Raw genomic sequence first — 10,843 nt, 5'->3', positions numbered from 1 at the left:
AAACCCTATCAGTACTTGGAATGTACCAAGAGCTTTATTCGAAAAGGCCACCTCTTGGCCCTTCAAACAATTCATACAGGAGAGACACCCCATCAGTGCTTGGAATGTGGCAAGGGCTTCAGAAGAAAGGGCAGTTTAACTTCCCATCAGGGAATTCATACAGGGGAAAAGCCTTATCAGAGCTTGGAATGTGGAAGGGGCTTCATTGACAGACGCCATTTCACTGTCCATCAGAGAATTCATACGGGGAGAAACCCTATCAGTGCTCGAAATGTGGAAAGAGATTCATTGAGAAGGCCAAACTCATGATCCATCAAAGAATTCACAGCGAGATGAAACTATTTCAGTGCCAAGAATGTGGAAAGAGCTTCAGTCACAGGGCCCACCTTGCTTCACATCAAAGAACTCATTTTGGGGGCAAATTATAGTAGTGGCTGTATACAGATTAATTTTTAGGATACTTTAGTTTGTATGAGGTGAGGATTGTAGCTGGGTTCTTTGCCACATATGGTGCCCCATAGCTATTTTAACTACGTATCCAGAACTGTGACTTGCAAGTTCTTGGCCAAGGTGTTTAATACCTTCTTCACAGTTTCCTTTCTCTTGGCAGATCAGGATGAGCAGGTGAGACCAAAAGTTGCACGGTTTTTAGCTGGGACAATTAGAATAAGCTCCACTATTTGACTATTGACTCAAAACCCTACAATGTATTCTATATAACAGACTTTTAATTTTTATTCTTTGTATATTGTATTGTTGTTTTATTGGTATGGAATCTTCACCCAGTCAGTATTATATTTAAACCACAATGGCAGCAAAATGCTCTTTCAGGCATGCTTGTGTATTTCAAACAGTTGCCCTTGTTGTAACTAAAGTCTTTCTCCAAATCGAATCCTTCTCAGTGGCTGGTTAAATTAGCAAGTTATTTTATCTCCTCTAGTTCAGAGCCTGCCTGTTAGTTAAGTCCAATTTTTTTATCTTAAAAGACAGAGGAGTCCTACACTCCTGGCGCTGGCTTTGGAGAGTTGCTGTGATGAGCGATGCATTGTACCCAGCATCCCCCTGCCCCCCCCCCCGCATTCCTTCAGGACAGGCAGCAGGTATCGGACAATCTGCGGGTGGGCTGCTCCCCCCCCCAGCCCTGGGGGGGCAGTTGGGAGGATAATTACTCCCATATTATCCTCGTTATCCGCACGAAAGGGCTCCGCTGTTATGGGTACAGCTGTGCCCACCATGGCAGCCAAACAGGAAGTTCATCATGTCTCCTCTCAGTCTCCTCTTCAGGCTAAACATACCCAGCTTGTTTTCCAGACCTTCTAATTTTTGTGGCTGAACTGTCTTCATAGAATATGGTCTCTTACAATGCTTCATTTTTGAACGGCTAAAGATTGGATTGAAGCTCTGCTAGAGCGGCTGTGTGTGTGCTTGCCTTGCATCCTTTGAAACAGGAAATGGCTGTTTTTCTTTGCTCGCTATCCAACACACGTGGTTCTGTAGAGGATTACATATACTTAATATGACTCTCTCTTCTAATAATTAAATGGCCATCAAAATAAACCTGGGAGGTCCAGCCCACAATAAAAGACCACATGACACACCCGACTTTCCCTTCTCCTTCCCACAACCACTTTCCCACAGGTTGGCCTCTAGGGTTCCCTCGCATCCAGATGGTTCCCTCATTCCACAACACTAAACAGGTTCACACAGAAAGTAGGAAAACTGGCCCTTAAAAAGCTCAACAACTTTAGGGGTGTCCTGGTTTTTACATGGGAAATACAAGATAAACTAGGGGACTCCTGGGCCCCTGAGTTCGAGGAGCCAGAAAGGGAGAATCCAGCCTTGTCTTCTCCCTATTTCTGCAGGTAGACCCCTTCCGCTTGCGTTGACTCTTGGGGTGACGAAGCAAGATGGCCCAGCGGTCAAACTCCCCTGAGGGAACCCTCCACCTCTGAGGAGAAAAAAGCCCTTCTTATTATCCTCCTTCTTAGGCCTCAGACACAGAGAGGGGCTTTCTCTCCTTGCCCCCATTTTGCCTGTTCTGGCCGCTTGCCTGGGATCTCCCAATGGAGAGGCCTCCGTTGGGCCAACATGACAAGGAGAGAGGCTGCCCTGCAGAGGCAAAGCCATCATGGCAGGAAGGCAGCTAAGGACGCCCCATGAGCGCTGGCACCCAAAGGTGCCTCCCTCCTTCAGCTAGGAGGAGAGAGCATGAGAGCCACAAGGCCCACAAGGGAGCCATGGCGTCTCTGGGAGCGGCTGGGGCCTCCGGAAGAAACAAAATGGCGTTCCCGCCTTTTTCGGAAAAGGGCGGGGAACGCCATCTGGCCCTCCCGCCTCCATGGGCTCCTCCTGGGCCTGCCTGGCCATGTGGGGGGGTGGAATCCAGCTGCCCCCAAACTCTTCCCTACCCCAGACAATGGGGGGGGGTGAATGAGAAGCTGGGAGGGGGAGCAGCCAAGAGGGAAACTCGGGGGGCAAACTCCCTCAGGAAGCAGGCCGAAGGAGAGGATGAGGCCAAGGGAAAATCCTCACAGAACCAGCAACCGTTTCTCTCAGAGATACGAAGACCCTGCCTGTCTCCAGAAGGGGAGTCATCCCCATCTAGTAAAAGACTCTATGAATTGAAAGTGGAGGCGCTATATGTACTTTTCTTTTGGGGTGAGCTGGCCTGACCAAAAACCCCTCACAGCTATGGGCAAAGGCTGGCTGGGGGCCTTCCCAGCCTGACCCACTGGAGCGGCAGAAGGGGTTGGGTGGAAGCCAAGGGCAGGCTCCCTCAGAAAATGGTGGCCTCTCCTTCCTCAGAGGTCTGTTTATTTGTTTGTTTGTATTTTAAGAAATATTTTCATTTGTCCAAAGATATACAAAAGTTCATACCGAATACGAAGTATCTTTTAATGATACAGCAGAATAAAGGTGCTTTTACAATCTAATCTTTTAAAAAAAGGAACAGTAGCAAAAAGAAGAAAGGGGGAAAGAAACAGAAGAGAAAAAAGAAAGAAAATGGAAGAGAAAAAAAAGATTAAAAGACTTCTGGTTCTCTGTCCTGCAGCTAAATACAGTATCCACTCATTAACCTCCAACTATTTTATTATCTACAAGCCAGTGATTTTTTCAATCTTCAAATCCAGATGTCACAAGTTCATTTTCTCTTTCATGCAAAAAATCCATAAGGAGATTCCAAACCTTAGTAAATGTCAATAATTATTTTTCTCTAATTAAACACATTAGCTTTGCCATCTCAGCTAAGTCCAATAATTTTCTCAACCATTCCTATACAGTAGGTAGAGCTCCATCTTGCCATGTTTGTGCATATAACAACCTCGCTGCTGTAATCGTATGTTGGAATAATCTTCTACAGTCCTTTTCCAGTTGTGCTTCCTTGGAGGTTTTTAAGTAGAGGTTGGATGGCCATCTGTCAGGGGTGCAATTCTTGCATTGTAGGGGGTTGGACTAGATGATCCTTGAAGTGCCTTCCAACTCTGCAGTTCTAGGAGACTATGAAAGCACAGAGCAGGACTTAGCATCGCTGCAGGGAGAAAGGCTTGGGCCACGAAAAGTTCACCTGTTACTGGAATTTTAAGCTGTCATAAATAATATGAATGTTCCTAAGTGCACAAGGTAAACATACATGTGCATAAACCACATGTCTGAAATGGTACATGAGAGCAAGACCAGGGCCATCTTTAGCCCCCAGTTATAAGACTCCCTCTAAAGCAGGTAGAAGGAAGCTCTTGACAAAACCTTTCCCAATAGGCAGAGTTCTTTTCACTTGCTAATCCCTCAAATCCACTAATAGACAAACTTCTCACTAACCCCAAAATTTAGTTCCTGCCTCCACTCATTCTTCTCTGGCAGATAATGAACCTAGGGGATACCGGGTCCCTTGTTGGGGAGTTGGGCTGTACAAGCCAACCCCAAAATTTTGTCTAATATTAGACTCAAGGACGAAGCCACAGGCAGAGCCTCTCTCTTCAGCAGAGGCCTACCTTGCACCCGGGGAAAGGAGTTGGGATACTCAGGGGTAGAAGGGGGGGAGGCTTTGGCCTGCAATGCTCGCTCTTCTCCCCTGCAACAAAAGTGGAGGGTGGAAGTTAACTTGGGGCTTAGCCACACTTCCTCTTAGCACTGTTTCCCCTGGGGGAAACCACTCTCTGTCAGCACAAATGACAATTTGGGTTCCCCCCGGATAGCCATTTGTGCCGAATTATCACTAAAGAGCAGTTTTTCCCTAGGAAAGGCGTAGGGGTGGGGGCAAAGGAGAAGCAAGGCACATCACAAGCGGAAGTTTGGAGGAGCCTTCGGCCCCACAGCCTACTATGAGATGCACATCAATAGATAGGAAGCTGTCTCATAATGAGATCATTCATCCACCTAGCTCAGTATTGTCTAAACGGACTGGCAGCCATAGTTCTCCAAGGTTTCTGGCAGGAACCTCTCCCAGTCCCACCTGGTGACACCATTGGGGATTGAACCTGAGACCACTGCATGCCAAGAAGGCACTCTGCCTATGACCGTTCCCCTTTAATGGCAGGTGCCAGTTTGGAAAGACCCCATATATAAACTGTAGGGATGGCTAAGTCGGGGCTAGAGATCCTTTGCTTTTCAGTCACACAACACATGCTCTGAAGGCGGTGTGGGTGTGGAGATAAAGGAAGAACTCCCACCTCCTTACAGACGTTCACCTGAAGAACCAAAGTCTTGGCAAGACGTCGTCTACATCCCCATCCATGGACACTGGAGCCTCCTAAAGTGAGGGCTGCCTCTCAAAAGGTATCCATTCAAGACTCAACATGTGGGGCCCTGCAGTACAGAATGGTCATATCTCAGGGGTCCTTTGCTAGTGCCTCCCGCTCCCCGGTTTCACATTGGCAGGAAAGCGTTTGCTAGTACAGAAAAAAAGTGCTGTGGGGACCCCCCTCCATGGAGTCGCCTCCCTCCTCCCACCTCCATAACAGAATCTTCTTGACTTGGCAACTTTGGAACTGAGTGACTGTTGCATCATCTCTCGTTCCGGAGTCAGGCCGGGGTTCTCTTGGCTCCAGGGCGCGGCTGAACCTCTCTTTGCAAGAAGCCACGTTGAACCCGTGTTCCTGAGCTTGGGCGAGCCCAGAACGATGGTCACAATCGAGTCGGAATCAGACTTCTACGACGTTTTTGAGATCCTGGGGAAGGGCACCTTCGGGGAAGTGGTGAAGAGCTGGAAGCGCAGCACAGGCGAGATGGTGGCCATCAAGATCCTGAAGAACGACTCCTACCGGAGCAGGATCATCAAGAACGAGCTGAAGCTTCTGCAAACCATGTCTGAGGTGGACTCGGAGGAGTCCCACATCGTCCAGTTCCACGAGTTCTTCCATGACGAGCTCAAGTTCTACCTGGTCTTCGAGCTGCTGGAGCAAAACCTCTTTGACTTCCAGAAGGAGCACAACTTTTCCCCGCTTCCCGTCCGGCACATCCGGACAGTGACCATACAGGTGTTGAGGGCGCTGGCCAAGCTGAAGGAGCTCTCCATCATCCACGCGGACCTGAAGCCTGAAAACATCATGCTGGTGGACCAAGTCAGGTACCCTTTCCGAGTCAAGGTGATAGACTTTGGCTCAGCCAGCATCTTCAACGAGGTGCGCTACGTCAAAGAGCCCTACATCCAGTCCCGCTTCTACCGGGCGCCCGAGATCCTGCTGGGCCTGCCCTTCTGCGAGAAGGTGGATGTCTGGTCCTTGGGCTGTGTGATGGCCGAGCTGCACCTGGGTTGGCCCCTCTACCCTGGCAACAACGAGTATGACCAGATCCGGTACATCTGCGAGACGCAGGGGATGCCTAGGCCCGCCCTGCTCAACGCGGCCAGGAAGGCTCACCTTTTCTTCAAGAGAAGCCAGCACCCTGAGGTGGTCAACTCCTGGCAGCTGAAGACCCCGGCGGAGTACCTGGCAGACACCAAGGTGAAGTCAGTGGAGAGGAGGAAGTATGTGCTCAAGTCCCTGGACCAGATGGAGACGGTCAACGTCCACAGGATGATCTACCCGGACACGGAGGCCCTGGCCGAGTACTTTGACCTGCGCAGCATGGTGGAGCTCATCAAGCGCATGCTGACCTGGGACTCACACGAGCGCATCACGCCCAGCGCTGCCCTGAAGCACCCGTACGTCTCCACCCAGCCGCTGAAGCAGAACTACGACCTTACCCAGTACTACCAGTTCTGCCTGCGCAGCCTCCACGAGTCGCTGCCCAGCCACAGCAAGACCGAGGAGGAGGCGCAGCTCTACAGCGCCATGGAAGAAGAGCGTTTCTACTCGGTGCGTGACAGTTTCCAGGAAGAGAACAGTGCCCATGGCATCCAGAGGACCACCAGCCAGATGGATGACCTCAGCATCGCCGAGGCTGGCCAGGAGGCACCCCTGAAGGTGTGGGGAGAAGGGCCCAGCGGGGGGCTGTATGAGCCGACCCACCCCGGGCCCCCGGAGGCGGCATCCGGCCGGCGCAAGCCTGTCCTGCAGAGCCTACGCTTGCGCCAGGAGCAACCGCAGCAAGAGCCCATCCCGGCCTACTACCGGAACCGCCGTGGCAGCCCCCGGCACCGCAAGGCGTCTCACCATGCCAAGCCAGACCCCACCTTTGAGAACCTGATCCTGCTGGGGCAGTACTCCCCCAAGGAGCCCCCCACGTGGGAGAAGGAAAGCAACTCCAGCACAGCCTCCCTGCCAGAGTCCAACACCAGGGAAGACCCCAGCTACCCCAGGGGCTTGATGCTTTCGCCCACCGCTCAGGTAACGAGGGCTGGGGAGAAGGGGCCACAGCAGGGCGGGGGGACTGACCTGCTGGGGTCTCGGAGGAGCCGTGAGCCCAAGAGTTGAGGCAATGGATGGGTCTCGGCTGAAGATGGGTCTTGGGGAAGAGTCATGGGTCAGAGCAGGGCATCTGCGTTGCAGGTTCAATCGCCGAAAGCATCTCTGGGTAGGGCTGGGAGAATCAAAGAATTGCAGAGTTGGAAGGGACCCTGAGGGTCATCTAGTCCAGCCTGCTGCAATGCAAGAATCTCACCCATGACAGATGGCCACCCAACTTCTGGTTAAAAGCCTCCGAGGAAGAGGAGTGTCCACCACCTCGCATGGGAGTCCATTCCACTGTTGAGAGCCAACCCTAGAGGGCTATTGCTGCTGGTCCGTGTGGACAATACTGATTAAGATGGGCCAAAATGGCCTGACTCGGTATACAGATGTGTTCCTCTTCCTGTGTACCAAAGTAAGAGTCCAAGGTGTGTCCTCAAGTGTTGGAACTGGGCCACCACCAAGCCTCTGGAGCAACTTCTGCAGTGGGCTGAGCCAGGAGAGGGTGCACCTGTGAAGGAGGAAGGAAGGGTCTCCAAGGATCCAGAAGGTGCTGGAAGGTCCCTTGGAAACTCTGGCAATACTTTAGTTACCAGGGTTAGGCTCCCTTTCCCTCCACCCAGATAGAAAAATCAGGCTGCCCACCTGCTCTCAGACCAGCGGTGACCTCTTTTGCCCCCTGTTTTTTGCTTTGTTGCTTTCCACACGTGCCCCCTTGGTTCCACGAACTTGTCCCTAGTGCCCCCTACCCCATCTGATTGGAAGCATTATTCAGACCAGCACTTGACCCACCAAGGAAGGTAGCATCGTCATAAAAATTACAAACATTCGCCATTTATTCAAAAGCCACTATTGATGGATTATATCCAGATGGATATCAGTGTCTGGTTTAAAGACCCTTAGCAGGAGCCGTAAATCACCACCTCCAGCACCTCCCTGACACCCACTTGCCTCTTAGCACCCCCATTAGGAAATTCCATTGTCTCCCCAGAGGGTGGGACCACTCCCTTCCTCTGGGAACTGTTGGTCTAGATCAGTGTTTCTCAACCTTGGGTCCCCAGATGTTGTTGCACTACAACTCCCATCATCCCTGAGCTCTGGCCTTGCTAGCTAGGGATGATGGGAGTTGTAGTTCAACAACATCTGGGGACCCACAGGTTGAGAAAGGCTGGTCTAGCTCTTTCCTGCCTTCCAGACAAGCTTGAGCCAGGAGGAACCTAACATTAAAAGGCCAGGGTGAAGGAAGAGCACCCTCAAAGTCAGGGTGGTTTGAAGGTGCAGTGGTCCCCCTCCCTCAGGGTCTACTGCCTTACAGGGAATCCTTTCACAGCATGTGAAGAGCAAGGTAAGGGGGCAGGAGCTTTTCAGAGCTTGGTTGTCAAGAGTTGCTCCCCATAGAAACAACTTTCCAGCTGCTTGCAGGCCACCAACCTCCCCCTCCTGCCCCAAACCCAAACACAATGGGGCAAGGGGCATTCCCAGCCTGCCTCCCCTTTCTGCCTGGCACATGGTGATTGCAGCACAGGTATGCTCCTTGCCAACCTGCCAGGACCACGGCTTCACTCGTCTTGCTGCAGTTTTGGCTCGGGGGCCAGTGCTACCTGACAGCAGCTGCTCGAAAGCCTGGAAGTGAGGGTTAGGTGGTGTGGTTAGAGTGTTGGGCTAGGACCTGGGAGAAACCAGGGCTCATGTCCTGCCCCCCACAACTGTGCCACGATGCTGATCTGGGGCCAGGCACTGTCTCTCTCAGCCTTGCAGAGTTGCTGTGGAGATTAAATGGAGGGGAGAACGATGAACATCACATTGAGGTCCCTGGAGGAAAGATGGGCTATTAAAATGAGTGAACGAGGCTTGGAGGTAAAGGGCTGAGAAAATTATGTGAAGATGGAAATAAATGGGGGTGCGGTGGGGAGTGAAGCCTGACACCAAAATATTCAGCAGGGAAAAGCAGAATTTCTCCATCTCTCGATGATGGCGAAAAGGACACAGCTGTCCTAGTATCACAAAATCCAGGTGAGATTCAGGTCACAGCGCCAGGTGTGGGGTGAAACCATCCCGCCTACTCCAGTGAACCAGTGGGGAGAGAATTTTGTGCCAGCTTTGTGCTGCAGCAGCGAAAGAGGCAAAGCCCATCCTCTGGGAAGAGACGCAGAGCGAAACAAGTATCTCGCTGCTGTGAGCTGCGCATGGGCATAGGCACATCAGGAAATGGGTTGCAGTTCCGACGGCCCCACTTCCCAGTGAGTATAGCAGAGCTGGAGGAAAGGGCCAACTGCCTTACTCCCCACCTCGAAAAAAGGGACAGATAAACCAACAGGTGTGATAAGGTGGAGGAGTCTGTAATAGGGGATAATACGAGAAAAGGTTAGGGAGGAGGGAGGGAATATTATTATAGAAAGGTCGCAGTGTTTGGGACTTAAATTTAGAGAAAACGTAAGTGAAAGAAGCTTCTAAAACTATTCATGCTATGGGGGAAATTCATAATGCTCGATAGAGCTCCCGGGCAGATAGCCACCGGTCAATGATTCTGTAGCTATGATTCCAGCATTGCAGCGGGTTGGACTAGATGACCCCTAGAGACCCCTTCCAACTCTCTATATAGCTATTATCTCCAATCACCCAGAACTACTGCTTCACAAGTGCCCTGAAACATATCCCCCTCCCTGCTGACCACCAGGGCTGCTTGCACCATGAATGCAGAACGAAATACGGAACCACAGAGCTGGAAGGGGACCCCCATAGCCAACTAGCCTGCAGGGAACCGGGGGCTGGCGTTGGGACGTGGGTCCGGTAACGCGGTGCCGTCTTTCTCTTTGGCAGAGAGCGCAGCCAGAGGTGTACGAGCCAGCCGCCCAGCTGCCTGGGCCCACCAGTTGGCTGCCGAAGGAGAACTGGCTGGCAGAGCATGGCATGGAAAGGGCCCCCCTCAAGGCAGTGCTGCACGCTTCCCGGAACCGCCATCAGCTGCAGCCGTACCTGCAACACATCGCCAGCCACCACTGACCCCGCGGGCCCTCCCCACCCCCCCACCCCGGAAGAGGGCAGGCGCAGCAGAGAGATGGCCCCAGCCGGCGGCCCTCAAAACAGATTCCTTTGTAGCCACTAAATATATAGACTGTTCCTCGCTGCCCAAAGCTACTTGCTTTAATAAAAGCCACCTTACTCTTACCGAACTATGCGGAGCCCTGATGGCAGTGCAAAAAGGTGCACCAGGCTGGATGGGGCGGAGGGGGGGAAGTCCCCTCTATTCCAGAGCAAAAAAGGCCTGCCAGTCTGTCTTGGCAAACTGCAGCCTGCCCCCCCCCCCACGCCTCTATCCTCCCAGCAGCACCAGATGCACACAAACACACTTGACCACAGCAATAATAAACTCTTTATCCAATTGCAGAAGGCGTTGGCGGCACGTTTGTCTAGGGACCGGTCCATGCCCTATCCAGACCAATGCATGGCTCCCCACCCTGGGCGATGGAAGGGTCTCAGACCCACGGGGCAGCTTCTGCTTTTTAGGCCAGCCACTTCCTTGTGGGCCCCATCAGCCCATCTGCTAGCTGGGTGCTCATTCCCCTACCCTTGCCCCATGGTGGTTCAGACCGGCACAGCTCCTTGTGGGGCTGCCTATGGGGTTTGTGACCAAAGGGAGCGCCCAACAGAGGCTTCTCGCACCTGCTGCATTGTCCCACTTGCAACACAACAGCCCTGTGTTGTAAACAAAAATCTGCCCTTTTTTCCCTTATGGGGTATCCAAGAGCCCATATAGAGTCCTTATGTAGGTTCCCTATTGGTAGGAGAAAATAACAGAGGCCAACCAGAGAATATTGAGAAGCAAAGCCTGATCTTTATTGATCTGTTGCAACAGGGTTCACAGATCTTTATTGATCTGTTGCAGCAGGGTCACTCACCACACGCAGGAGGGAGGAGGAACCTCGAACAATGGCACCCAAGGCCTTATATAGACATTTGAAATTCCCTGCCCTGGAGCTCAAGACTACCCCTCCATACATCATACATACATCACAGAA

General features: G+C 52.0%; 1 protein-coding gene and 1 long non-coding RNA gene across 2 annotated transcripts; one reads left to right on the top strand and one right to left on the bottom strand.

Annotated features, from left to right (window-relative positions):
* Positions 1-2,807: 2,807 nt before the first annotated feature.
* Positions 2,808-4,770, bottom strand: LOC128418249 (uncharacterized). Its single transcript, XR_008331683.1, has 2 exons — positions 4,686-4,770; positions 2,808-3,498 (listed from the first exon to the last, which is right to left on the bottom strand). It is a non-coding gene; the product is annotated as an uncharacterized LOC128418249 (long non-coding RNA).
* On the top strand, positions 3,492-9,992 carry HIPK4 (homeodomain interacting protein kinase 4). Its single transcript, XM_053397745.1, has 2 exons — positions 3,492-6,764; positions 9,645-9,992. The coding sequence occupies exons 1-2, from the start codon at positions 5,118-5,120 to the stop codon at positions 9,825-9,827; spliced, it is 1,830 nt and encodes a 609-aa protein (XP_053253720.1). The 5' UTR covers positions 3,492-5,117; the 3' UTR covers positions 9,828-9,992.
* Positions 9,993-10,843: the final 851 nt, after the last annotated feature.

Source organism: Podarcis raffonei, chromosome 8, assembly GCF_027172205.1.
Source record: "Podarcis raffonei isolate rPodRaf1 chromosome 8, rPodRaf1.pri, whole genome shotgun sequence".
Taxonomy (NCBI): Eukaryota; Metazoa; Chordata; class Lepidosauria; order Squamata; family Lacertidae; genus Podarcis; species Podarcis raffonei.
Note: the sequence above shows the minus strand (reverse complement) of the source record. Positions and strands in the feature narration are given on the sequence as shown.

Bases quoted from the DNA above. Each gene is read 5' to 3' on its own strand.
- HIPK4 (XM_053397745.1), top strand. From the start codon at position 5,118: ATGGTCACAATCGAGTCGGAATCAGACTTCTACGACGTTTTTGAGATC. The intron at 6,765-9,644 runs GTAACGAGGGCT...TCTCTTTGGCAG, and splicing joins TGCTTTCGCCCACCGCTCAG to AGAGCGCAGCCAGAGGTGTA.